The sequence below is a fragment of the Nelumbo nucifera genome, chromosome 1 (genome assembly GCF_055504915.1).
Source record: "Nelumbo nucifera cultivar China Antique chromosome 1, China Antique-T2T, whole genome shotgun sequence".
NCBI lineage: Eukaryota > Viridiplantae > Streptophyta > Magnoliopsida > Proteales > Nelumbonaceae > Nelumbo > Nelumbo nucifera.
This window is the reverse complement of record NC_142649.1, coordinates 192872602-192899547: the sequence shown is the minus strand read 5'-3', so window position 1 is coordinate 192899547 and position 26946 is coordinate 192872602. Positions and strand designations below refer to the sequence as shown.

At 37.3% G+C, this 26946-nt stretch overlaps 2 protein-coding genes and 1 pseudogene across 4 annotated transcripts; 2 read left to right on the top strand and 1 right to left on the bottom strand.

Annotated features, from left to right (window-relative positions):
• Positions 1-1838: 1838 nt before the first annotated feature.
• Positions 1839-3095, top strand: LOC148804297 (uncharacterized; annotated as a pseudogene).
• Positions 3096-3128: 33 nt separating this feature from the next.
• On the top strand, positions 3129-19242 carry LOC104611878 (LRR receptor-like serine/threonine-protein kinase ERL1). 3 transcript variants are annotated; one of them, XM_010279137.3, is made up of 30 exons: positions 4952-5091; positions 5234-5511; positions 5988-6126; positions 6210-6281; positions 6374-6445; positions 6567-6638; positions 6727-6798; positions 6948-7019; positions 7124-7195; positions 7284-7355; positions 7439-7507; positions 7631-7702; positions 7791-7862; positions 7957-8028; positions 8119-8190; positions 8288-8359; positions 8447-8518; positions 8595-8666; positions 8759-8830; positions 8919-8990; positions 9339-9410; positions 9502-9573; positions 9644-9715; positions 9796-9869; positions 9988-10119; positions 10218-10556; positions 10652-11022; positions 11120-17977; positions 18250-18500; positions 18613-19242. In XM_010279137.3, the coding sequence occupies exons 2-28, from the start codon at positions 5406-5408 to the stop codon at positions 11480-11482; spliced, it is 2961 nt and encodes a 986-aa protein (XP_010277439.1). In that variant the 5' UTR covers positions 4952-5091; positions 5234-5405; the 3' UTR covers positions 11483-17977; positions 18250-18500; positions 18613-19242. The 3 variants fall into 3 exon arrangements, with proteins under 3 accessions (XP_010277443.1, XP_010277439.1, XP_010277442.1); XM_010279141.3 differs by lacking the exons at positions 4952-5091; positions 5234-5511 and adding an exon at positions 3129-3283; XM_010279140.3 differs by lacking the exon at positions 5234-5511 and having other exon boundaries at positions 4965-5091.
• LOC148804296 (BURP domain protein RD22-like) lies at positions 13769-19718 on the bottom strand. Its single transcript, XM_088900429.1, has 2 exons — positions 19291-19718; positions 13769-13961 (listed from the first exon to the last, which is right to left on the bottom strand). Exons 1-2 carry the CDS (start codon positions 19716-19718, stop codon positions 13769-13771), a joined length of 621 nt encoding a protein of 206 aa, XP_088756555.1.
• Between the last annotated feature and the right edge of the window lie 7228 nt (positions 19719-26946).

The following is a 26946-nucleotide window of genomic DNA, read 5'->3' as shown; positions in this document are numbered from 1 at the left end:
CGTAAGATGCAGGGTACGGTGGTGAGCTCATCGGGGTTGTCACGCGGAGGTCGACCTAACTAGGTAGTGAGCTGCCTATGAAGTGCCGGGCTACTTGGTGGTGAGCTGCATAGTGGCGAGCTGCCTGAGCTCGTGTTCTTCAGATCCGTCTTGCTCTGAATGCCAAAGCGCCTTAATACTGAGATGATCTTGCATCGAGGTAGGCTTGTCCCGAGGTGAACTCTTTTCGAGGTGGGCCCAGCTATCCGAGCTCGATCCGAGGTTGCTTTGTAGCGAACTGGTCATGCTGAGCTGTCATTTGTGTCTAGTCATGTCCACGCGCCGATCTAATCATGCTGAGTTGTCACTTATGCCGAGTCACGTCCACGTGTCTCCCTGTTACGAGGTTGGGCCAAATTTCCCTTCATCAATTGCCCCCCACTCCCCGAGCTAGGGGTCTTGACCTGGTGCGAGGAGTTCATGATGTGACAAGTGGATTCAGCTCGAAGTCCAGGCTGCTTTGTCATATAGGTCATCGGTCAGACCAGTTCGGCTGCTCGGCTCAACCAAGAATAACCCAGGTCGCGTGCGGTTTACACACGGTTGTCACGCGATCTACAAATTCTGCGGACGCCAAAAAATGCGCTAAACTAATTTCGACCTCGAGGGTCGTGCAGTCAGTTTTCTTAAGAGTCGTTAGATTGCTCTGATCTTGACCGTTGATTCTTCGGTACAATGGCTATAAATAGGGGGACCGCGACTCATTTTTCTCGCCATAAGTTCACAAGTATGTTCTGAGGTCGTGTCAGTATCCTTCAACTCGTTCTTCTTTTGTTTTCCGAGGTCAACCTTCCTTTCGGTGAGTCCGTGTTTTCCTGTTCTTCCTTTGTTTTTTAATCATGTCCAGTTCTAGCATAGACAGACTTTTAGGTAGTTCTAGCGAGGTTGAGGGTGTCGTGGTGCAATCCGCGGCCCCTGTTGGGGAGGTCAGCTTGCCGTAGGGTGACTCCCCTCTTCTGTCTTTAGTGGAAGCTTTTGCTCCCGTAGTTGAGCCATCTCGGCTCGGGGAGACCGAGGTTCAGGAAGAGGGTTTGTCCTCTAGGACGGAGGCCCCATCTTCTTCCCGGACTCGAGACCCAGATGACTTCGGTCCTTCCACCCTAACTTCTGATAGGCTAAAGTACCTTATAGCTCGCTTTCGTGTTCCTGATAGCTTGGTTTTTAGCCTTCCCTTAGGTCAATACCCTTGGGCTCATGATCACCATAAACTCGCGGTCTTTGAGGAACAGCTCATAACCGGGCTGCGCCATAGATGTGCATGTAAGGCGCTCTGTGTGAGGAACGGATCCCGTTCCTTAGCCGCCTCACCGCATGCGACTGATGCATATGATAGCCGTTAATTCGGCTTCAGTTAGGGCAAAACTCGTTCAAGCAGCTTTTACTATTGCATTAAGAATATTTTTTTATTTATATACTTTATTTTAGAATAAAATACAAAAAACCTTTCCTAAAAGTTTTGATAATCATAAAAAACTTTCCCTATAACTTTATTTTAACAAAAATCCCCCTTCTATTTTTGATAAAATTAACAAATACTTCCCTTTCATCGATGACCAAGACGAAAAACGTTAAAGAGATGATTTTTTTTTAAATACCTATTTTACCCTTTTCTCGAACACTGTTCATCTTCTTCTCCGTTCGAACCCAACAGCAGAGGCAGCGTTTGCACCCCTCTAAATCTGATCTCTTCCTCTTCTCTTATCTTCTTCGGTTTCTTGTTCTTTTCCGTTCTTCTTGTTCTTCTTCTGGCATTATCCCCTTCCATCGCCCCTGTTCAGTAGCGGCGATGCTTCATGTGAAACCTCTCTCTTTCTGCCATTCTCTCCCTCTCAATCTCTCTTTCCTATTGTCCCTCTCCCCCTCAACATAAATCAATCGAAAAGGCATTATTCCTCCCCTTCCCTGTTCGAACCCAGAAGCAGAGCAGCGGCGGCAGCACCCCCCTTAGCCATTCCCTTCCTCCCTCTCTCCCTTTCTCTCATTTTCTTCTTCTTCTAGTTAGTTGGCTTGTTCTTTCAGGCGCATTACCAGAGACAATCGGAGGGCTGAAGAACCTTGAGTTTCTTAACCTTTCTGCTAATGCCCTGGCGGGAAAGATTCCTTAGAACCTCACTGCTCTTCGAAATCTTACTATCGTTTCCTTGAGCAACAATTACTTCTCTAGCGATATTCCAAGTGTGTTCGAAGCCGTTCAAGTTTTAGATCTGTCTTCCGATCTGATTAACGGGTCGTTGCTGCTAGATTTCAGTGGAGTCAGGCTCCGTTACTTGAACCTCTCGCTCGTCGGAAGGATTCCACTAGAATTTGGGAAGCAAATCCCAGGAAAATGTCACGCTTGACCTCTCGTTCAATAATCTCACAGGAGAAATCCCGAAAAATGTAGCTTTTGTCAATTAGAAAACGTTCGCTGGAAACCCGGATCTATTAGGGAAGCCACTGAAGAACCTACGTGTCGTGACTTATGTTCTTTCTGCTCCACCCAATGTCTCTGAAATTACTTCTCCTCCTGCATTTGCAACTATTCCAAACACCATAGACTCGACACCTGTAGCTGGGTCATCTGGAACGATGAATGGGACTCAACAACGAAGGTAGAGGGGTCTCAGACTAGGAACAATTATTGCAGGCATCATCTTTGGGGATTTGGCTGGTATCGGAGTTCTGGCTATGATATTCTATTATGTTTACCAAATAAGGAAGAGAAGGAAGAAGGTGGTCAGTAGTACAGGAAGCGCAGAGAAGAAAGACAAAATGGACGAGAAAGATATCTGGCCTTTGTCATCAACAGAACCAAAGACGTGCTGGTGCCTGGGAAAGAAAAATGATGACGGCGAAGAGACGTCTGAGATGACGAGTACTAATAGTGATGAAGACGAAGAGGAAAAGGTGGGTGATGAACAACAGAAAAAGCAGCAATAACAGAAGGGAGGGTCTCTTATAACTATAGACGGAGAAACGGAGTTGGAGCTGGAGACTCTACTGAAAGCATCGACTTATGTATTAGGAGCGACTAGTTCGAGCATAGTATACAAGGCCGTGCTGGAGGACGGGACGACGCTGGCGGTGCGAAGGATCGGTGAGAGTGGTATAGAGTGATACAGAGATTTCGAGAATTGGGTCAAACTTATAGCTAAATTGCGCCATCCCAATCTGGTGCGCATACGAGGGTTCTACTGGGGTTTCGAGGAGAAACTCGTCATCTACGATTACGTCCCTTGTGGTAGCCTCGCCAACTTCGGTTACAGTAAGTTCCTTCTCTTTCTCTCCTTGTTGTCTGATAATCTCTCTCAGTTTGTTTGGTGCATAGTAGCAAAAACTAGTAAGGTTGTACTAAAATGAATGGTAATGCTGGTTTTACTATGTAAAGGCACAACCGTGGAACTGAGAAGTTATTCTCTATGCCCGGAAAGTCAATTGTCCGTGGTAGGCCATTGGCCAGGCTTTGCAAAGCCCTCTGCGGCTAACGATAGCGAAAACCCTCTATCCAATATTTATTATCCATTACATATCAAAACGAAACGCCACTCATTCCCTTTCCTGTTGGGAAAAGTTTGAAAAAGAAATGCAATGCCGTCCATTACAAGATAATCTGGACTGATTGGTAATCTGTTCTGTTTTCATTGGAAGTGCATTGCTCTTTCTGGACCGCTGTCACCTGTGTTGCCGTTGCCGCTACTTTTGGGTTCGAACGGGGAAGAGAATGAACAGTGTTCGAAAAAGGGTAAAATAGGTATTTTGAAAAATGAGAATCTTTTTAACGTTTTCCGTTTTAGTCATTGGTGAAAGGAAAGTATTTATTAATTTTATGAAAAATAGAGGGTAAGCTTTTACTAAAATGAAAGTATAGGAGAAATTTTTTATGATTGTAATTTTTAGAGGAGGTTTTTGTATTGCAAGATTGAAAAAAGCTGTTAGAATAATATGGGCACAGGTTTGCCCTGATGGAAGTTGATCTCGGCAGTCGCTTTGCGAATGTCGTCAGCAAGTCAAATATTATGATTCTCACTTTTTATCTAATGGAATTAAGATGCAATGTATCAAATTATCTTATTAAAATGATTAAAAAATTTTAATCCATCGATTTTGACAAATCCCCCACCGTCAAATTGTTCAACTGATAAAAAAGAGGACAGCCTACAATAACACTACTCTTACGCTATCAACTGAGATTTGAGAAGAAAAAGATTAGAGAAAGAGACATAAAGATAAACCGGCAATTACTGAAGGAAGCGGCGAAATTACGGCGGCCACAGGCCCACTGTGCAGGAATTGTCGACTGTGCCTATTTTTCTTACTGTAAATTCTAACACTGTTTTACTACGACACGTGTCATAACATTTATTAGGAAACAAACAATTTACCTCGAATGGCTAAAAAGTAAAACTCTCTCTCCACTTGAGTGCATAGTAACGGTACAAATACAATAATATCTCGTTGGATCCAAATTTACGGGTAGGATGTAGTTTACAGGGGAGAGGGGGGGGGGTTGGAATTCAAAATTTTGCATCGTATGTATCCGTATTTCTCCCAAAAATTTATGACTTTCCTTTACTCAGGACATACAAATATTCCCCAAATACCATTTTATACTCATGGACGATCCACTGAAGGATCAGAGCTGTTGATTGTCACCCAGTTTATACATTTTTCAAATTGTTTAGAAGAACTTTACATGCTGGCACACCGTATCTTGTTTTGCCGTTTTCGTGACTCCCAACCTACCCACCTCTTTTGAAGTTTGATCTCCTCTTTCGTCCGCCGTACGATAAACGCCAGAGCGAAAAGTATCATAATTCAACAGGCGGGAGCGATCACGCTAAATACTAACTGGTGCAATCGCTGTCCTGTCGTGTTATTTATGATTGGTCCAAATCTTAACATACTTTTTAAATGCGTGACGTATGGTAGGATTCACACTGATTGCTCGCTCAGGGTCAGCGTGACCGCTCCCGCATGATCAGAAATCTGAAAACGCAATTCTACCGTCTTCCCTCCTCTTCAAGCAAACCTCACAGCTTCAGTGTCACAGTCACACTACTTCGGCCAACAGAGGTACGAACGACGGCTTCCTCTTCACCGTTCTCTCTCTCATCAATCACTCTTCACTTCGCCCCACCGCCGTTTACTGTTTTTATGCTCTCTCTCTCTCTCTCTCTCTCTCTCTCTCTCTCCGTGTCTATCTCCTTCTTTACAGGTCACGCGAAAAGCCTGTTTTCAGCTGATCACAGACAAACACACAGATTCTCTCTGTTAGATGGAAATGGAGATCTTCTCACTGAGGAACTGTCCTTGCATGTATTGAAAACTAAGGAGAGTTATCATTTTTAACTCTCCTTCTATCTTTTTCGCTTGTTTTTGGTTCCACAATGGAGAAAAGATCTTTGTCGCACAAGGGGGAAAATCTTATTCTATCCATAGCGCTGGTTACGCTATCGCTTCTCCTCCAGGTTGCTTCACCACTCTCCGACGAAGGTAGGGGTATCTTTCATTGATTCCTTATTGTTTCGTTTCTGCCTTGGCTACACCACCACCTCCACCTCTGTTTCTCAAATTTAGAAACATTGAGATTCTTTCGTAGCTGCATTGCGTTGCTTTTGAGGTGTGGCATATTTGTTGAGTCATTTAACCGTCGTCTTCGTCTCCGACTCCGTTGTCTGTTCCCAAGTAGCATAAACAAAACTAAAATGCAAAAATAAAAATAAAGAAACAAAAAGCTTTGGAAATGTGCATGCTATGAAGCTTGTTTTCTTGTTTGCGGAGGTTCCCATTTTTATTTCTCCGAAGCTTCAATTATTCATGTTTCGAACTCTGTATTTTATTCATGTTGGTTAGGGCTTCTTCTGCCTTTTCTTCTTCGATTTTGTAATTTTTGTTTTAAAAAATAATAATATAATGCCTTTCTGTACTCAAATAATCGCCATCGATACCAAACATTTCCTTTGGTGCAGGAAATGCCCTCATGTCGATTAAGGCGTCCTTTAGTAATGTAGCTAACGTACTCCTCGATTGGGACGATGCGCGCAACGAGGATTACTGTTCTTGGCGAGGCGTGTCTTGCGACAATGTCACATTCTCTGTTGTCTCTCTGTAGGTCTGCTGCTCAAGTATTATGTTTCTTCATTGTTTATACAACCTTATCTCTGACTTGATTAGTGGAACTCTCTACCTAGGAATTTATCGAATTTGAACCTGGGTGGGGAAATATCGCCCGCCATTGGAGACCTGAGGAATTTACAGGCAACGTACGTCCATTTGTTTTCTTTTCCTATTTCTTTCTGGCATTGTTCCTTCCGTACGTTCACGGTCCATAGCTTTTTCTTTGTTTAACGAGCAGAGATTTGAAAGGGAATCGATTAATCGGCCAAATTCCAGATGAGATTGGCAACTGTGTTTCTCTTAAAACTCTGTAATTTCTCATACCTGATGTTTCTTTCACTACCTCTTTTCCAGTTTTGACCTATAGTTGTATGGTGTATTGGTGTTAATAAATACGCACATTCATAAGTAGGTGCTTTTCTCGTGAGCAGGGATTTATCTGATAATTCTTTTTATGGTGATATACCCTTCTCATTATCCAAACTTAAGCAACTCGAAGATTTGTAAGTTAATCCAGGCTACATATCTTTTGTTTAATTCCATAAAGAGCCATTGAGTTTCACGGTTCTATGGGCTAATCCTTCAATATAGGACTTTGAAGAACAATCAGTTGACTGGACCCATTCCTTCTACTCTGTCTCAGCTACCAAATCTGAAGACCTTGTAAGTTGACTTCAGCCTTATTTTACAGTGTCTGCAATTTTAGTCTTTTTAACTTCTCAAATAAAGATCTCTAGCAGTTGTGGGCTGATATTTCACCGTTGGACTTGTTATATGTACTCGTTATCATGTTCGAACTGATTCTTTTTCAGGGATCTTGCTCATAATCAGCTTACTGGTGAAATACCAAGGCTAATCTATTGGAATGAAGTACTTCAATATCTGTGAGCATCTAGACCCGATTATTTAATTTATTCGACTCTTTTATTTCTTTTTGACGTGCATAGAATATTTTACTTTATTATCTTGTGTCATGATCTACTTGTAGGGGGTTACGTGGCAACTCCTTGACAGGAGCATTGTCCCCTGATATGTGCCAATTGACTGGCCTATGGTTCTTGTGAGCAAAACCATTTCTTCACTTTTCCTGATAATTTTCCATCTCATAATTGTATTTGTTATTAACATATCTTGGTTTTTCTTCACAGCGACGTGAGGGGGAATAACCTGACTGGAAAGATCCCTGATAGCATTGGAAACTGCACGAGTTTTGAAGTCCTGTATGTTTCTCAACGAATTATAATCTTACATTTCTTGCCCTTTATGCCCCCTTTATAATAAAAATTTCATGGTTAAACTTCAGGGATATCTCGTATAACCAGATCACAGGGGAAATTCCCTACAATATTGGTTTCCTGCAAGTGGCCACCCTGTATGTCTTCTTATTATTTTAGTCAATTAGCCCTTGGTGTTTTGTCAAATTTGTTTTATTGTGTGATCTTGTTCTGAGAGCATGCGCATTGTGTATTCTTTGATCAGTCTTTTCTCATTCCAGGTCGCTTCAAGGTAATAAGCTCACAGGGAGGATTCCAGAAGTTATTGGTCTAATGCAGGCTCTAGCTGTATTGTGAGTGACATGCTACAATGTCTTATTGTCCTATCATTGTTTTATCCGTTAGGAAGAAAACTGATGGTGATATTTTTCTGTCTTTTAGGGATTTAAGTGAGAATGAACTAGTTGGCCCAATTCCTCCGATACTTGGCAATCTCTCTTATACTGGCAAATTGTGAGATCTATAACCAAAGTGGTATATCTGTAACATTCCTTATTTTTTTGTTTTACACCCATGATACATCTTGTTGATGATGATGATCTGCCAGGTACCTACATGGCAACAAGCTTACTGGTCCAATTCCACCCGAGCTAGGGAATATGTCAAAACTTAGCTATTTGTGAGAGCTCTTCTGCATGATTGTCTCTGGATATGTGGTTCTGTTTTATTTGTACATGTATAATAGAGGCCCCATCCGTCTGATGTTCAGGCAGTTGAACAACAATGAGCTAGTTGGTGGAATTCCGGCAGAGCTTGGGAAGTTGGGGGGACTGTTTGAACTGTAAGTTTCTAGTGTTATCTTAAGTGGGTTCTCTCTTTAGTTGTTTCCTTAATGATAGAGTAAATTAACAGAATCCTTGTACATCATTGTGATGCAGGAATCTGGCAAATAACAATCTAGAAGGCCCCATTCCACAAAACATCAGCTTTTGCACGGCACTAAACCAATTGTGAGCTTTCAAAATCTCACTTCAACAATTGTGAATTAAAATTGGACAAATGAACCCGAATATGTATTGCATTTCCTTTTTGTGCAGTAATGTGCATGGTAATAGATTGAGTGGCCCCATCCCATCTGGTTTTCGCAATCTAGGGAGCCTGACATACCTGTAAGATTTGAATGGCCTATCTCTGTCGAATTAAATGGCATTTGCACTTTCCTAAACTTGAAAATTTCCATTTTAGGAATCTTTCATCTAACAACTTCAAAGGCAAAATACCTGTTCAGTTGGGACGAATTATCAATCTTGATACTCTGTAAGTCAAGTTGCATAGTCTATTTTCCATTTCTTTTATGTTTCCTCTATTAAAACCTCATTTTATAAAGTTGTTTCTTTCACATTATCCAGGGATCTGTCCAGCAATGATTTTTCAGGACCAGTTCCAGCTTTGATTGGTGACTTGGAGCACCTTCTTACCCTGTAAATGTTGAACTAGTTTGATAAAGTGTGTTGTATGACCCGTTTGGAAAAGTATTATGTATCTTAACAGTCATTATCTACTGTGTAGGAATTTGAGCAAGAATTGTCTCAATGGACCTGTTCCAGTAGAATTTGGAAACCTCAGGAGTGTGCAAGTCATGTTAGTATAGCCAAGGTTCAAAATATCGATACGCCAGATACGCCGGTAGGGGCGTATCAGGCGTTTCGATACTCGTTTTTTTACCTTTTTTTATTTTTTTTTCAAAACTGGTTCAGGGGAGCCAGTCTAGGACCCCTCCATCCCCTGAACCAGTCAGACCCCCGATACACCCACTGTAGGGGTGTATCGGAAGGGTCCCGGAATGATACGTATCGGCCCGTACGTAACGATACTTTGAACCTTGAGTATAGCTGATCTAGTTCTGCCCTTTCTAGTTGTTTCTTTTTACCGGGTAGCCAGTCAGATATGCATCCTTTGTACTTACCACATCACATTGAACTCCTTCAGTGACATGTCCTTCAACAAGCTGTCTGGAAGGATCCCTGAAGAGTTGGGTCAGTTGCAAAATATTGTTTCCCTGTAAGTTTCTATCCAATTATTTACTACATTAAAACACAATCTCATTTGTTTCAGGAACTCCAATATTTCCTATTTGGTTTTTTTTTTTCAGTATTCTGAATAATAACAACCTTCATGGGGAAATCCCAACTCAGTTGATCAACTGTTTTAGCCTAGTAGAGATGTAAGTTCCTTGTCCATTTCTTTTCTGGTTTTTGGCCAACTTTTTCTTTACTGATCATCGTAAGATGCAGGAATGTCTCGTTCAACAATTTATCAGGAGATATTCCAGCGATAAAAAATTTTACTAGGTTTCCCCCAGAAAGGTATTATTTATTCTAAAATTACTTTTTTCTTTATGCTTGGTGACATGTTTAATTTTGGCATGTTGTTTTGTCTTGGTCAGTTTCTTGGGAAATCCATTGTTATGTCGCAACTGGTTGGGGTCATCCTGTGGACCATATGCTCAGGAATCCAAAGGTAGAACATCGATGAATCATAGTCGTCTATTGTACAAATCATCTTTTTTTTACTCGTGTCCATCGTTTAGGATGTTATGGCTGGTTGAGTTGAGAAGACCTTTTATCTTCTGTTACAGCCATCTTCTCCAGAGCTGCAATTGTATGTATAACCATGGGCTGTCTGACGCTACTGTCGATGGCTTTAGTTGTGATATACAGATCCAGCCAACAAAGGGACTTCATTAAGGAATCAAACAAAATGGTGCAAGGTATGTGTATTTCAAGGATACAACTTTCTAGTTCTATTTTGTTACCACTTTGGGTAGCCTTTATTCTGATTATATATTTGTATTACCTCTATTACCAGGCCCACCGAAGCTAGTAATTCTCCACACGGACATGGCTCTTCACACCTATGAAGACATTATGAGGATTACGGAGGATCTGAGTGAGAAGTACATAATTGGCTATGGTGCTTCAAGCACAGTGTACAAGTGTGTTCTTAAGAACTCCAAGTCCATTGCCATCAAGCGACTCTACAATCAGTACCCGCACAATTTGCGAGAATTTGAGACTGAACTTGAAACCATTGGTAGCATCAAACACAGAAACCTTGTTACTTTACACGGCTATTCACTTTCGCCACATGGAAACCTCCTGTTCTACGATTACATGGAGAACGGTTCCCTTTGGGGTCTTCTTCATGGTTGGTTGGCTTCCTTTCTATTTTCTTTGTAAAGGTTCTTTCCTCCACCCCCACCCAACCAATTGTGTATCAATGATGGAATTATGCGCTTGCAGGGCCATCAAAGAAGGTTAAGCTTGACTGGGACACCAGGTTGAAAATAGCAGTTGGAGCTGCTCAAGGACTTGCATACCTTCACCATGACTGCAACCCTAGGGTCATTCACAGAGATGTCAAGTCCTCAAATATACTTCTTGATGAGAACTTCGATGCACATCTCTCTGATTTTGGAATTGCCAAATGCATTTCATCAGCGAAGACCCATTCCTCAACTTTTGTGATGGGTACAATTGGATACATAGATCCAGAGTATGCACGCACGTCCCGCCTGAACGAAAAGTCAGATGTTTACAGCTTTGGGATTGTTCTTCTCGAGCTGCTCACTGGGAAGAAGGCTGTAGACAACGAATCCAATTTACATCAACTGGTTTGTAGATCTAATCATCTGAATTTTAACCGGCATTTCAAGTAGTTTTCTTTGTTTGCTTTTTGTTTCATATCATCATTCAAATGTTTGTCTTCAGATACTGTCGAAAGCAGATGATAACACAGTGATGGAGGTAGTCGATCCGGAGGTTTCTGTGACATGCATGGATATGGGCCTCGTTAGGAAGACATTCCAACTTGCCTTGCTCTGCACGAAACGAAACCCCTCTGAGAGACCGACCATGCATGAGGTTGCACGAGTGCTGGTTTCCTTGTTGCCACCTCCACCCTCCAAGTCATGTACGTTATCTCCAAAACTAATCAATTATGCACAGTTTGTAGTAAACAAAGAAGGGAAACAACACCATCACCAGCAACAAGGACAACAGGACAATTGTTCATCTGATGCTCAGTGGTTTATGAAGTTTGGCGAAGTTATATCAAAGACTACCCTGTTATGATCCTCTTATCCTGATACTTCAACGATATAGGCACCAAATTTTGCTTCAACTGGTGCATACCACAGACTAATATTTTTTTTGCCAAACATGGATTTTTGAGCACCGCAGGAAGGTATTTTTGCTACAGTTGTGATGGTTATTGCCCGAACCGAAACCCCACCAAAAATAGGATAGAACTTGAAAAAGAAGAATGAATGAAGGAATTGGCTTTTATTTTCTTCCTTATACCGTACATAGTCAATTTCCATAATCTTTGTATTATCCCTAAAATCTACGGTTGGTATTGTGATTTCCTCAAGAAAAGAAACTATATTTTTGGCAGCAAATCAGCAATCCAAGCCTAAATTTGTTTGTTGAGAATTTGATATCTGTTCTGTTACAGAGTTCGTAGAATATAACAATCCAAGCCTATATGGTTGCCATATGCATTGACTACTGAAGTCAAGAGCTGTAAAGCAATTACGGGATGGAGTTTGAAATTGAACCATTAGACGTCTGCAGGGTAAGTTCAATTTGGGTTTGTTTAGTGCCCTGGTAGCCTAAATGCTGGTAGTCAGTCACTCTGTTCAACCTGTACGATCCTCCACCCCGTAATTGTTGCACCTTACCAAGCATTGAATTGATGTGAAGGTCACTTAATTTACCTATTTCTTCTAGCAATTAGTAGCGAGGCTGCAAGCATATCCATGTCTATTTGGAGAGTTTCAACTGCTGCAATCGCTCAGGAGATCCTATTCCACTATATTGACTAGTATTTATGTCCCTGATCTAATTCATCTCCACCCACTCACATTGGACCATTTTCTCATTTGTTGCCAGCTGTTGAAAGTTATTAGTTTTTCGATGCATGTGTGGTTGTGACTGCCAGAGGAGTTCAAATCCATGTGTCCTGTTGCAAGCCCCAACTCTAGTTCGTCCCTCTGCCCTTACTACTACTTAGGGAGAGATCTTCATTGAAACTCCGATTCATTCTTACTTTTTGTAGGGTCTCTTGCCTAGTGGGGTTGGTGACGTCTTTGTAGATTATTCTGGATTTCATTTTCTTGGTTATGAATTGATGGATTACATCCGTGCACACCTACCGATCTAGAAGAAAAGAAGGTATCCACTAAACCCTTTCACATGTTTTCATGCATGTGGACATGGAACATCTGTTTAGTGAAATTTTCATCTTCAGAATTCCCCTTAACAGTGAATGTTTCATAAATAAATATTAAAACGACCTTCCAGGAGAGTTCACAATAAATACTAAAAATTGATTCATATCTTATATGGAAAAAACATTGTTTGTGGTGGTTATTTGGAGTTTATTGTTTATTAAATCTCATTATCATTGATAAGGACCAAAATTCTGGTTCGGGGCTTAGTGCTCTTGACCATAAGTCTGAACTCTGAAGTAGGGTTGCTCTACTGGTAATCTTAAATCTAAAGCAAAGGAGGAAGAAATACGGCCGAGGGGCTGCGGTGGTTGTAATGGCAATGAGGAGGGAAGAAGAAAAGAAGAGTTTATGAGAGACATGAAAGGGTAGGTAGACACTTGAGCGGGATAATAAAATTTAGGGTAAATTTTTTAAACTATGCTTATGGTTTAGTTAATTTTGACTACATGCATCCTTATTATTTGAAAACTAAGTGTACCCTTGAATGGAAAAGATCAAATGCCCGTTTTACCCTATGTGAAGTTACATTTTTGTCTCTAATTTTAACACTCAAAATCGAAAGAGAAGAGGGAGGAGCGCCATCCATCGACGCTGCCATCGCCACCAAGGGCGGTCGTTACAAATATCGAGCAGCGAAGGTCCGGCAAAGGACTGATGGAGGTCGGTGAGTTTTTTTTGTGTTTTCTTAACACCCTTTTTTGTGTCGCTTTTGCAGTGAGTTATAAGGAAACATTGACAGAGGAAGAAGTTGAAAAAAAAATCAACGAATAGCTTCAAAAGCGTCTTCAGATCAAAGCTCTAATGGTGGTGTTGTAGATATGGCCAAAGTTTCCCCGAGGAGAGGCTCTGAATGCTCAACAGTAGTTGGTCCTTATTTTGCAGGTGGTCCTTTTGATTGAATCGAAGAAAAGGATCAGAAGAAGATGAAGTTGTTGTAGTTCCTTAAGCAGTGGATTCATTTAAAAGGAAAAACTTGAACAGGGGTCTCTCTCTATCAATGGATTTGGTGTAAATGAGAGTAAACCCTCGAATTGGATTATCGGAGGAGCCGTCTGGCGCAGATCAAGCTTTTTTGGATTAGATTGCCTTCTCGCTTCGGCGGCGGCGATGACCCCTCTTCGAATGGTTAGACAGTGTATGGGTATGTCATGCCATGGCACACCACTTGATTTCCTTCAGCCATTTGCTTTATGCCTGATGAAGATTTAGAGATGGTGAAGTGCTTCTTGTGTCCATTCTCTCCATCTACTTCTGTCCCCACTGTGGTGATGTTCTTCCCTAGCTTTGAAATGCTCCAATCTATCATCGACTCTAACGATGTTTGTTATGATATGTATATTGTGTATGGGTATGTCATGCCATGGCACACCACTTGCTTTCCTTCAGCCATTTGCTTTATGCCTGATGAAGATCTAGAGATGGTGAAGTGCTTCTTGTGTCCATTCTCTCCATCTACTTCTGTCCCCACTGTGGTGATGTTCTTCCCCAGCTTTGAAATGCTCCAATCTATCATCGACTCTAACGATGTTTGTTATGATATGTATATTGTGTATGATGTACCTTATCTTAGCCTAGCATAGCTCATAGTTAGTTAGAGAGTTAGTTTTTAGCTAATGAGATGTCCATATTTTAGAATTATTCCCTGCATGAGCTGTTTTGCATGAGCTGGTAGGTTAGTTACAATAGTTTTCTGTATATAAGGATTTGTATAGCAGAAATATTCGATGAACGAGAATGAAGTTTCTTCTCATCTTCAACCTTTCTTATTTGGCTTGGTTTTAATCAAAGTTTGTTCATGGTATCAGAGCTCTTGATCTGATATTGATTTCTTTTATTCAAGTATTTTTTACTTACTGGTGGTAAAGAACGATGGAAGAGGAGCAAGAAATTACTCTTACTCCTGCGGCTCGGGTTGCAAATACTACTGCTAGAGTTACAAGGGAGCTCTTATATGGCAACAATGGAGATCCACTTGTGGTGCAGAGTTCAGATCATCCAGGAATGGTCCTAGTAACTGCTTTGTTAAATGGAAATAATTATCTTGCATGGAGCAGGTCGATGAAGATAGCTTTGGGTGCAAAGCTTAAACTGGGTTCTGTAATAGGGGAATGTGTTAAACCTGAAGAAGGAGCACCGGAATTAGCTCAGTGGAACAGAGTGAACTGCATGGTGACTTCATGGATACTTAATTCCATCTCTAAAGAAATTGTTGAAGCCTTCTTATACACCACAACAACAAAGGAACTCTGGGAAGTAATCAAAGAGAAATTTGGAGAATCAAATGGGCCATTACTCTATCAGATTCAAAGGGAAATCAACACAATCTCTCAAGGTACTATGTCTATCGTGAAATATTATACTAAGTTACATAAGCTGTGGGATGAATTAGCATGCCTTATGCCCTTTCCTATATGCACCTGTGGAGCTGCAAGATCTGTTTCAGATATTAATGGTTTTAATAAGCTGATGCAATTCTTAATGGGTTTAAACAATACCTATGATAATATCAGAAATCAGATTTTAGTTATGAATCCACATCATTCTATTAACAAAGCTTATTTAATGGTCTTGCGTGTTGAAAAACAAAGGGAAGTTCATGGTTCTTACAATGACAATATTGAATCAAATGCTTTGTTGGCTAAAACTCAATTCTACAAGAAAGAAGGGATGGAATCTGTTAAGAAAGAAGAGGGCAGTGGAAGAGGGAACAATAAAAGAGTAGACAAGGCCAATAAGCATTGCAGTCACTGTAACATGAATGGTCATGTTAAGGAAACTTGTTTTAAATTACATGGCTACCCGGATTGGTATAAAGATTTGAAAGGAGGGAAAGGGTCAGGTAGAAATGTGGCTAACATGGTGGATACTCCACTGAATATTGAGGATGACAGTGAGGACAAAAAATCAGACAAACAGAGTTCTATTGCTAATTTGGTACAGCAAGAATTGATGAAATTACTGAAAGGCAAAATGACAGCAGAAAGTGGAGTACATGTCAATTTTGCTCATCTCAATGATTTTGCAGGTAACATTTTTTCTTATGAATTTGCCTTGGCTTCTGCTTTTAATGCTAACTTACTATTGAAATCTAGAACCTGGATTATAGACATAGGTGCTTCAAACCACATGTACACTGATATCAAATTGATTGAAAACCCCAAACTAGTAAAACAAATCATACCTGTTTACTTACCAGATGGAACCATTCAATTTGTTAAACATATTGGAAATGTGCCTTTGAATTCCAGATTGAACTTAACAGAAGTTTTACATATTCCAACCTTCAAGTTCAACTTGCTTTCTGTTAACAAGCTTGCTAAATCAGTAAATATCAAATTCATTTTTAAGCCTAACCAGTGTATATTGCAGGACCAATGGGCTGAGAAGATCTTGGTTGTAGGCAAGCTAGTAGGAAACCTATATATTCTAGACAAGTTTTGTTTTGATCATTTTGAAGATCATTGTAAACCAAAGGCAATTTCTATTTTGCAGACTGAAACTAAGATTCCTAAACGTGATGTATTTGACAATTCAGGTTCTTTATTTGCTAATACATCATCTTGTTTACCTTTATCTCTCTGACACAAAAGGCTTGGGCATGCATCAGTTGTTGCTTTAAAACATCTAGATCAGTGTAAGAAAACCATGAATCATCCTTTACCTGTGTGTGATATTTGCTACAAATCAAAACCATGAATCAACACCTTTTGAGTTAATACACTTGGATTTATGGGGACCTTATAGACAGCCTTCCTTATCTGGTGCACGCTATGTGCTAACAATTGTAGATGATTTCAGCAGGGCAACATGGACCTATTTGCTGCCAAATAAAATGCATACACTCACTGCTTTTATTAATTTTCATACTATGGTTACCACTCAATTTGATAAAAGAATAAAGTCTGTAAGGACAGACAATAGCACTGAATTTGTCAATAAAGAATTTCAAAAGGTTTTACTTGATAATGGGATTTTGCATCAAAAGAGTTGTGCATATACACCCCAATAGAATGGGATAGTAGAAAGAAAGCACAAACATTTACTTTAAGTGGCACGCTCTTTGATGTTTCAATCAAATTTGCCCAAGAAATTTTGGGGCCATTCAATTTTAATGGCTACATACATCATAAAGACTTCCTAGTTCTATTTTAGGATGGAAAACACTTTTTGAGATTTTACATAACAAGAAACCGGATTACAAACACTTAAGAGTGTTTGGATGTTTGTGTTATGTAGCAAATACTTCTCCTCATAAGGATAAGTTTGAAACAAGGAGTTTCAAATGTAATTTTATTGGCTACAGTTAAGGTAAAAAGGCTTTTCAAGCATATGATGTTGAATCACATAAAGTCTATGTTACTAGGGACATTGTCTTTCATGAATCTATATTCCCTTTTAGCAAGTCTTTAGAACACACTGATGCATTACCCCTTCCAATTGTGACAGAAACAAATGATATACTTAATACTCCTCAGCTTGATCAACCCACAGAACCAGAAATTCAACTAAATGATCTCACTCCTGAAATTTCATAACAAAATGATATTGAGCCAATTCCACCTTCTCCTATTGCACCTGATCAAAGCACTACCCAATCAACCTTGGTTCCTAGGCGTAGCATTAGGCCTAAACAGAAACCAATTTGGCTCAATGACTTTGAAACAAATATGGCTACTGCTAACACATCGCCTACTGCCAGAATTTTTGATCAGTTTTAAAGGTCTCAGATATCACACGACCGTTCCCAATATTCACCTCCAACTTTTCCTTTTATTAAATCTTCTTGTTTTAACAGTGCATATTTATCCTTTTTAGCTAATGTGTCTAGCATTCAAGAGCCAAGATCATATAGGGAAGCTAGTATAAATGCAGATTGGGTTAAGGCAATGAATAGGGAATTGCAAACTCTTGAGCAAAATCAAACTTGGGAAATAACAGAACTAACACAAGGAAAGAAGGCTATAAGATCCAAATGGGTTTACAAAACTAAATTGAATGCTAATGAAAGTGTTGAGAGGTTTAAAGCTAGGCTAGTTGCAAAGGGATATGATCAAGTGGAAGGGATTGACTATTTTGACAGTTTTTCACCAATAGCTAAACTAGTTACTGTTAGAATTTTTCTTGCTATTGCTACAGCAAAGAATTGGCCTATTCATCAGCTGGATATTAACAATGCATTCCTACATGGGCATCTTGATGAAGAAGTATGTATGGTGCCTCCTCAAAGATATTCTAAAGCTGCAAATGGGAAGGTTCGCAAGCTTTAAAGATCTCTATACAGGTTAAAACAGGCATCAAGACAGTGGAATTCAAAGTTTTGTGCTCATTTGAAACGGTATGGTTTTGTTCAATCAACCTCTAATCACTGTTTGTTTATTCTATCTACTGGTTCTTATTTCCTGACACTCATTGTTTATGTGGACGATGTCTTTATTACTGGAACATGTGAAGATAAAATTCTTGATGTCAAAAGTTTCCTAGATGCTGCTTTTACCATCAAGGACTTGGGACATGCCAAGTATTTCCTTGGACTTGAAATTGCAAGAGGAAATACTGGCACTTACATTTGTCAACGAAAATATATTTTGGATATCATAATTGATGCAGGATTACTTGGGGAAAAGCCAGCTTCCACTCCATTTCCTAAAGACCAAAATTATTTGCTGATAAAGGGACACCACTTGCTGAACCTGACAAGTATCGAAGACTAGTTGGTCGACTACTTTATTTAAGCCTTAGAAGGCTAGACATCACTTTTGTTGTACAACAACTCAGTCAGCACGTTAATTCTCCATGTCAACCTCACTGGGATGCTGCCATTCATCTTCTTCAATACTTAAAGGGATGTCCATCAACAGGTCTTTTTTTATCCAGCAAATAACTCTCTTGTTGTGGAAGCATATTTAGATTCAGACTGGGCTTCTTGTCCATAGAGCAGAAGATCACTTACTAGATACTGCATCTATCTAGGTTCTACCTTAATATCATGGAAAACAAAGAAGCAAACCACGGTATCTCGATCATCAGCAGAGATAGAGTATCGCAGCTTGGCCTCCACCATCTACGAATTGCTTTGGATTTCATACATTCTTGCTGATTTTCGTATTTCTTTCCAACTGCCAATCACTCTCTAGTGTGATAATCAATCTGCCATGCATATTGCAGCAAACCCTGTCTTCCACGAACGCACCAAACATCTCGATATCGACTATCACTTAGTCCGAGATAACTTCAAGAAGGGTTTTATCAGTCTTCAACATGTTTCAACGAAGCACCAGGTGGCTGACATCTTTACTAAAGGCCTCTCCAGTCCACAATTTTCTTATTTGCTATCCAAGTTGGGCTTGGTTGATTTTCACCAAGTACCAACTTGAGGGGGGATGTTATGATATGTATATTGTGTATGATGTACCTTATCTTAGCCTAGCATAGCTCATAGTTAGTTAGAGAGTTAGTTTTTATCTAATGACCTATCCATATTCTAGAATTATTCCCTGCATGAGCTGTTGCATGAGCTGGCAGGTTAGTTACAACAGTTTTCTGTATATAAGGATTTGTACAACAGAAATATTCGATGAACGAGAATGAAGTTTATTCTCATCTTCAACCTTTCTTATTTGGCTTGGTTTTAATCAAAGTTTGTTCAATGTTGCACAATGCATTGCTTCATCATCATCTTCAGTCTTCTTGCAAGCCGTGATTGTCTCCTCCATGGCCTCTGCTTGTATTGATCCGGGCTCAACTGAGAACCAATTTAAGATGTCTGGTAATTTGTTAGAGGAGAAAGGAATCGAACCAGCCACTTGGCGGGATAAGAGGGTGGCTCTAGTGTAGTCTCCTGATACTTCCAAAGTCATCTCTTTGCCTAGATACAAGCTTTCCTCCAAGTAATGATCAACATCAATAGTCAGTTGTTTGTGGTTGTGAAAACATATTTCCTGTAACTCCTTCAAAGAACCCCGTTTCATAAAATGCCACTGTGCGTTGTCTATAGGAACTACAATCATCTTTCCAAGGTGATGTAGTTCACAGTTTAAATAGATACTGATTTGTGTATATTCAGATAATTCGTTCATATTTATTTGCAAATGTTGATAATAAACAACATTAAGAAGAAAATTTCCATTATAGCAAATTAAACTAGGTTAATAGAGATATATAAGCTAATAGATTGCCTCCTGCCATTCTCTCCCATTTCTCTCTCTGTTCATTCCTCTTTTTACTGTGACAGTTTCATCGTCGACCTCTGCTAGAACCAGAAGATGCGACGATAATTTTCTCTTCTCTCACACTTTCTCTTCTTCTTTTTTTCTCCTCCTCTCCTCTGCATCCTCTTTCATTATCGCCGCCGCTGTGGCGGATCTGAACACGACAGATAACCAAAGACTAACACTAACAATGCAAAATGAAAATTCAAATGTTAAAACAAAGTTGGAGGAAATGAAAACGAGGTATTTTGAATTAGAATGTTGTGGATCTGATGAATGCCAAGCTAGTAACGAAAGTATAAAATGAGAGAAAGAGAGAAATAGAGGAAGAGAGAAAGGGAGAGAGAACAGAGGCAGAGGAGAATGGAGAGAGAGACAGAGGCCAAGGGGGTGGGCTTAGATTGGAGAGAGAGTGGTGCTATGAGGGTAATATTGGGTTTAAAAAAAATTATAAGTCACATGGGGTCACATGTGCATAGATCGTGACGGAGTCTTAATGGATGCTAACGACAGGGGTAGAGTTAGTCAATTGTCAGAAACAGTAAGGGTAGCGTAAATCAATTTTCAAACAGTAAGGGTACACTTAGTCAATTAGTTAAACCATAAGGGTAGTTTAAGAAATTTATCCTAAAATTTATTGTTTTTTAGAATCCAAATTGATGTTAACTCTAGATGTTGTGAAATTTGAGTTTCAAAAGTAAAAGGTGACGTGGCAACATTTCATTGGTCTGGGGACAGACGATGTGAGCTCCATACTACCATGGCGATAGGGCGCCCAAATGGTATCTTATGGGATGTATCACCGATGGTTTATTTCCAGCCCATTGTCAAAGTGCATTTCTTGGAGCAATCCATGCTCTTCTTCCCCATAAAAATTGAGTGGATTTTTTGCACAAATTTTCCTAAAACCCTTTCTATACATCAAATTAAAGAGTGCCATGTCAGTACTCTCTCATACTAAAATTTCACATGTGCAAATTAGAATAACAGACGTTTCAATCAAGAATAAGAGTTCCGCCTTGACTTCTGATTTCCAAGAATTAAACGCATGAAAGTTGAGACGATTTTGTGATTGATAACCAACTGGAATCAACAATCGAGAATAAGAGTTTTGCCTTGACTTCCAATTTCCAGGAATTAAATGCGTGAAAGCTGAGACGATTCTCCAAATGATAACCAATTGGAATCAACAATCAAGGTAAAGTAATTAATTGACCTTTCTCTGTTGTAGATAGACAATAAAAGATCCAAAAGAACAGAGAATTTATCACCACTTGTCATTTAGAATCCATGCATCTTTATAATGTTTCGATGTCAAATTTTTGTTAGAGCAACAACATCTCCACCGGGAAGTTTTTCTTTATATATACCATGGTTTTCGAATTGTTGTTGACCCGGACGGTTGGAGATTTTAGCAACGTGAGAGAGCCATCATCTTCGATCGCTCCCACCGATACCCATCAAAAGGTTAGTGGCGTATCTGCAACTAACTCTATATCTAGGTACTCTTGTTAACTCCCAGGAGATCGATGGTGGTTCTCTCTCATGTTGTTTATTCTAGTTGGTTATAAGTTATAGGCATGAGATTTGTGAAGATGATGGTTCTCTCATGTTGCTAAAATCGACTGAGAAAGATCAATTAAATATTTTACCTCGATTGTTTATTCTAGTTGGTTATAAGTTAGAGAATCGTCTCAACTTTCATGCATTTAATTCTTGGAAATCGGAAGTCAAGGTGGTCTTGATTGTTTAATTTTCTGTTTTTTTTTGAATGAAATAGGAAAAAGAAACCCTAACCAGTATTTTTTATTTATTTTAAAATTTTAATATATGAAAAATAGAGAAGACGTTTTGAAACATCTGTTATTCTAATTTGTACAGTGAAATTTTAGTATGAGAGTAATGACATGGCACTCTTTGATTTGATGTACAGGAAGGTCTTCATGAAGGATTGTGTAGGAAATTCGGACTCATAAAAATTTACCTAAAATCTCTATTGCTCTCTTTCTCTCTCTCCCCATAGACACACATGTTCCCAATAACCTAAATAACATCCTATCCTAAAATTTCTCCTCAACTACATCCCCCACTTTCTCCTAAATTATCTCTAATTCTCATTTATCGATTTTATCCCCTAAAATTTAGTAGAGAGTTTTTCTCCTAAATTATCTCTAATAACTATTTATCCTCTCCCCACAGCCCCACTAGTCTATTTCTATTTAAAGAAAGTTTGAATTAAAAAAATAAAAAATTTCATTTAAATATTCTAATGAAATTATATAATAACTTTAAAATATTTATTAAAAACACAAAAATAATTATAATAGATTTAATAATATTCATATTATTAATAATTTTATATTTTTATAAAATTCATCTTGAAATTATGTACTAACAACACAAATTATGGTTTTTTGGACTACTCAAATTAATATTCAAATAGTAAAAAAGTAACATTAAAAAATAAAATATTATTTAAATATTTCAATAACTAAATATCTTAAATAACAAAATATTAAAAATAGATAAATAATTATATAACAAAATATTTAATATTATGTAGTAACTTTAAAATAAATAAAATTCAAATAACAAAAAAATTAAATATTTAAGCAACCAAATATTTTTACTAATAGAATATTTAACATAACTAGATTTTAAATATTTAAAATAAAGAAATTATGTAATAAATTTAAAAAATTTCTTAAAACTAGAAAAATAATCTATCCATCTATCCATACATATACTAAAGTAGAGCTTGCCATGTTAGTTGTCCTCTCCTTGCTCCGTTACCCAAACCATTAGTGAAAACTAACCATTGGTTAATTAATAAATGTTCACATTTTTAATGTTTAGTGTAATTTACATTAATCATTGTAATTTAATAAATTTTAATTAAATTTTTACAATAATTCTTTATTCATAAAAGATATTACTAATTGGTGTAATTTACTAATTTCTATAAAATCAATAATTATAGGTTACAATTATCAAATAATTAAGGGAAACTCTTTAACTAAAAATCCAACTTTTAAAATAAATAATAATTGAAAAATTAGGAAATCAATCTATGAAAAAATATTCTCCAAAACAATTTAAATAATAGCCCATTATTATTATTCAACTAAATAATTATTAAAAAAATTAGGAAACTAATCTATTAGAAATTGTTTCATATTTATTTAAATAACAATCCATTATTATTATTTTAATAAATAATTATGAAATAATTTATGAAACCAACAAAATTGGTTCGATTCATTTGTAGGTTGTTTGGCCAACCAAATTGACCTAGCCAGGTTTGGGAATTGGTCATTGAAAACCAACCAACCATTAGTGAAAAAAAGTCAATTCGGATTATATTGTTTGTGTCAATTTTTGGTTTGGTTGGTTGGTTCAAAAGATTTAAACTTAAAAAATTAAATTTAAAAACCATAGTGATATTATTAAAAATTATATATATATGATCGGTTTGGTTTTTGTCAATTTACAAATGGCCAAACTAAAATTGACTCGATTTGGTTAGGTTGGGAAATTGCTGAACTGAAACCCACGAAAATACTAGAAAATTGACCAACTTGAGTCGAGTTGGGTCGTGTTGGTCGATTTCACCGGTTTGATGAACAACCTAGCTTTCAGTTAACAAAACCTGTGCATCGCACGGGTCCCTACTAGTTATAACATAATATTCAAATTAATAATAATTTAAAATTTTAAAAAGTTAATAACAAAATTATGTAATAATATTATAAATTATAATTTTATGGATAATTAAATTCAATAAATAATTAATATTTTAAAATTTAAATAATGATATTATTTAAATAGTTAAATAATATTGTAAATAACTAATTTCACTTATATCAATTAATAATTATAGAAAATAACTTTTAAAAAATTAATATTTATTAATAAATATTTTAAAATCTTAATCTATATTATATATTTATCTATACTAAAATTAACATTTATTATATTTTAAGTAATTGTTTGTTGTGATAATTATATTTCAATATTTATGTATAAATCTATTTTTGTTTTATTATTTAATAGAAAATTTTCAATAATTATTGGAGATTAAACTACTTTAATTTAATTTTTTAAGTTTAATTTATTGTACTTACTATATTTATTGTATTTTTGTTATAATTTATTGATTAATATTTATTATAGATTAAACTATTATTTGAGATTACACTGTTTATTGATTAATTTAATATATTTTTTAGTATTTATTGTATTTTTGTTGTTTTTTATTGTATTTCCATTATCAATATATTTTCAATAATTGTGTATTTTGGTTATAAATTTTCAATAATTATTGAAGATTAAACTATTGTTATTTATCGAAGATTAGACTATTAATTTAGCTGAAATTAGGAGTGTTCACAGATTGGTTCAGTTTGGTTGTAGGTTGTTTGGCCAACCAAATCTACTTGGTCAGGTTGGGGAGTTGGTCACCCAAAACCGACTGACCATTAGTGAAAACCAACTATTTCGGGTTGTATCAATTTGGGTCAATTTTCAGTTTAGTCGATCAGTTCAAAAGATTTAAACTTAAAAAATTAAATTTAAATTAAAAATTATAGTGACATTATTAAAAAATAAATTTATGACATAAAATATTTTAGACTATGAAATATAGAAATTCTCCCATAATTATTGAAGATTAAACTATTGTTATTTATCAGAGATTAGATTTTATAGAAATTCTCCCAAAACCAACTGACCAGTAATGAAAACCAACCAACTTGTGTTGTATCAGTTTAGGTCAATTTTCAGTTTGGTAGATTGATTCAAAAGATTTAAACTTAAAAATTTAAATTGTCAGTCATGAATTTGATTGGAGGTGTGTGTTTGTTTTACAAGTATTCATTCACTCGGTCAGAGTTTCCTAACTTGTATGCTAGATTTCCTCTTCAGGTCATTTTAAGGAGTGTTGCAAAATAAACCAAGTAACCGTCCAGCACTCCATTTGGCTGACCGTTGACCTTGCCCAGCTAACTAAACTCCTTGAAAGAAACTATGGCTCTTGATGCCAAGGTTCGTATCCTAGCCAACTCATAGTTTCTTAACTATCATTCTTTGCTCTTTGTAGCCAACTCATAGTTTCTTAACTATCATTGTTGATGCCAAGGTTCGTATCATTCTTTGCTTTGTATCCAACTCATAGTTTCTTAACTATCATTCTTTTACCCACAAGTTAGTAGTTGATATCTTCTCCTTATTTGAGTATAATTGGATTTATCTTGATAATAAACTTCTTTTATAGCCATAGTTATATGTTTATTCTTATGGAACAAACAGGAGTTCTCCAATATAATCTTAGGACTCATTACATATTTTAATATAATATTGAATTTTCTTTCATAAACTACACTTGTAATGATAGAAACTTATAAGCATTTCCTCTGAACCATTATTAAATATAGAATAGCTATTTATCTAGATAAAACAAATTACAGAACAGTTTTCCGTAAAAGTTAGATTCTCACCTAGCTTTTCGAGAAGGGGAAAGAACTTTCTCGCAGAAATGTATCCAAATTTTAACATGGTCCAAATTCAACTCCTTTCAGGATCAAACAACAATTAAATGGACCATTGCCCAATACTGGTACCCATGGTTTTCAAAATCGGACTGGAAAAATCAGGAATCGGTCACCCGACTGTTTCCATTTTACTCTAAAACCGTTGATTTTGGTTAGTAGATCGCTGAATCAGCCGGTTAATTGTTCGAATTGTTTTGACCATTTTTTTTTATTTTTTTGTTAGAACGGGCCAGCCATTCAGGTCAAACGGTTGGACCTTTCGAACCAATAACCAGACCCCTGACCGATTCGGTCACCGGTTCATTTTTAAAAGCCATGCTGGAACCAGCCATATCCTCTTGTGACTTTTGGTTCTTCTTCTGGACAAATGTCACTTCTCAAAGTTGAACCCTTGTTCTTATGCTTCCCATGCTTCTATTCAATGGTTAGGGAGATGCCAAAAATGCATAACTAAAAAAGAAAATGCGCGAATCTTCTATTTCTTACCCTAGTTGATAAACCAAAGGAGGGAAAACAACTGCGACAATTGAAGATTCGTTTAATAACGGCCATTAGTCTTTCATGATACGTGCATCCATAACATAAGACCGTAAACTGGGCCCTTCTTATCAGGTGAACTTCTCACCAATGGATTTAAGGGTGTCAATGGAGCGGTTTTGGATTGGATTTGTTCAGTCCAAGATCAATTTTGATGGATTAGATAGACCAACAAGATATATTGGATTGGATCAATCCGTTCTAAAATATTTATTAGATTGGATTGGACTTGATCCAACTATAACAAATTTATATTGGATTGGATTAAGCCAACATTTGGCCGATTGATATAAGATAAAAATATATGTGGCAATAGACCGGGTTTAGATTGAAATCAATCTAAATCAAAATGAATTTGAACAAATTGAACAGTTTAGACATTGATATGACCAGTCCAAATTGGTCCAAAACATTCATTGGATTGGATTGGACCTGGTCCATTTATAATGGATTCACATTGGATTAGATCGGATTGGACCAATTCACACCCCTCAATGGATTGGTGTCAGATGGGAGACATGTGAGAATGCAAATGCAGAATTAGGTATATTCCAATCTGACACTGAAAAGGGCTCTTCCTCGATTCAGTGTCCACTTATTAAATTGCCACCATGTATCATAATCACAACTTGAAGTCTGGACAAGGCATCAAACTGTTTCTCATGACCATGGTTTCCGTAGTTTTCTTTATATACCATATCAGGTATCATCAAATCTATACTACTTTAAAAAGCACGAATAGCCATAAAAATATTTCTGGAATTTTCTTAAGGCAAAATTTACCCCTTTATATTTAAATTTATTGATAAAACAAGAGGATAAATAGGGTAATCAGTTGTTGATATTAAATGAGCTGAAAAATGTAATATTAAGATATTCAATGCATTGAATTCCCTCTCATTAAATCCAACATTTAAGTTATTAACTTGCATTTACCTTCATTTAATCATATATTTAAGTCATTTTTGTTTCTTTTCCTCATTAAATTCTATTAATTAAATCCATACATA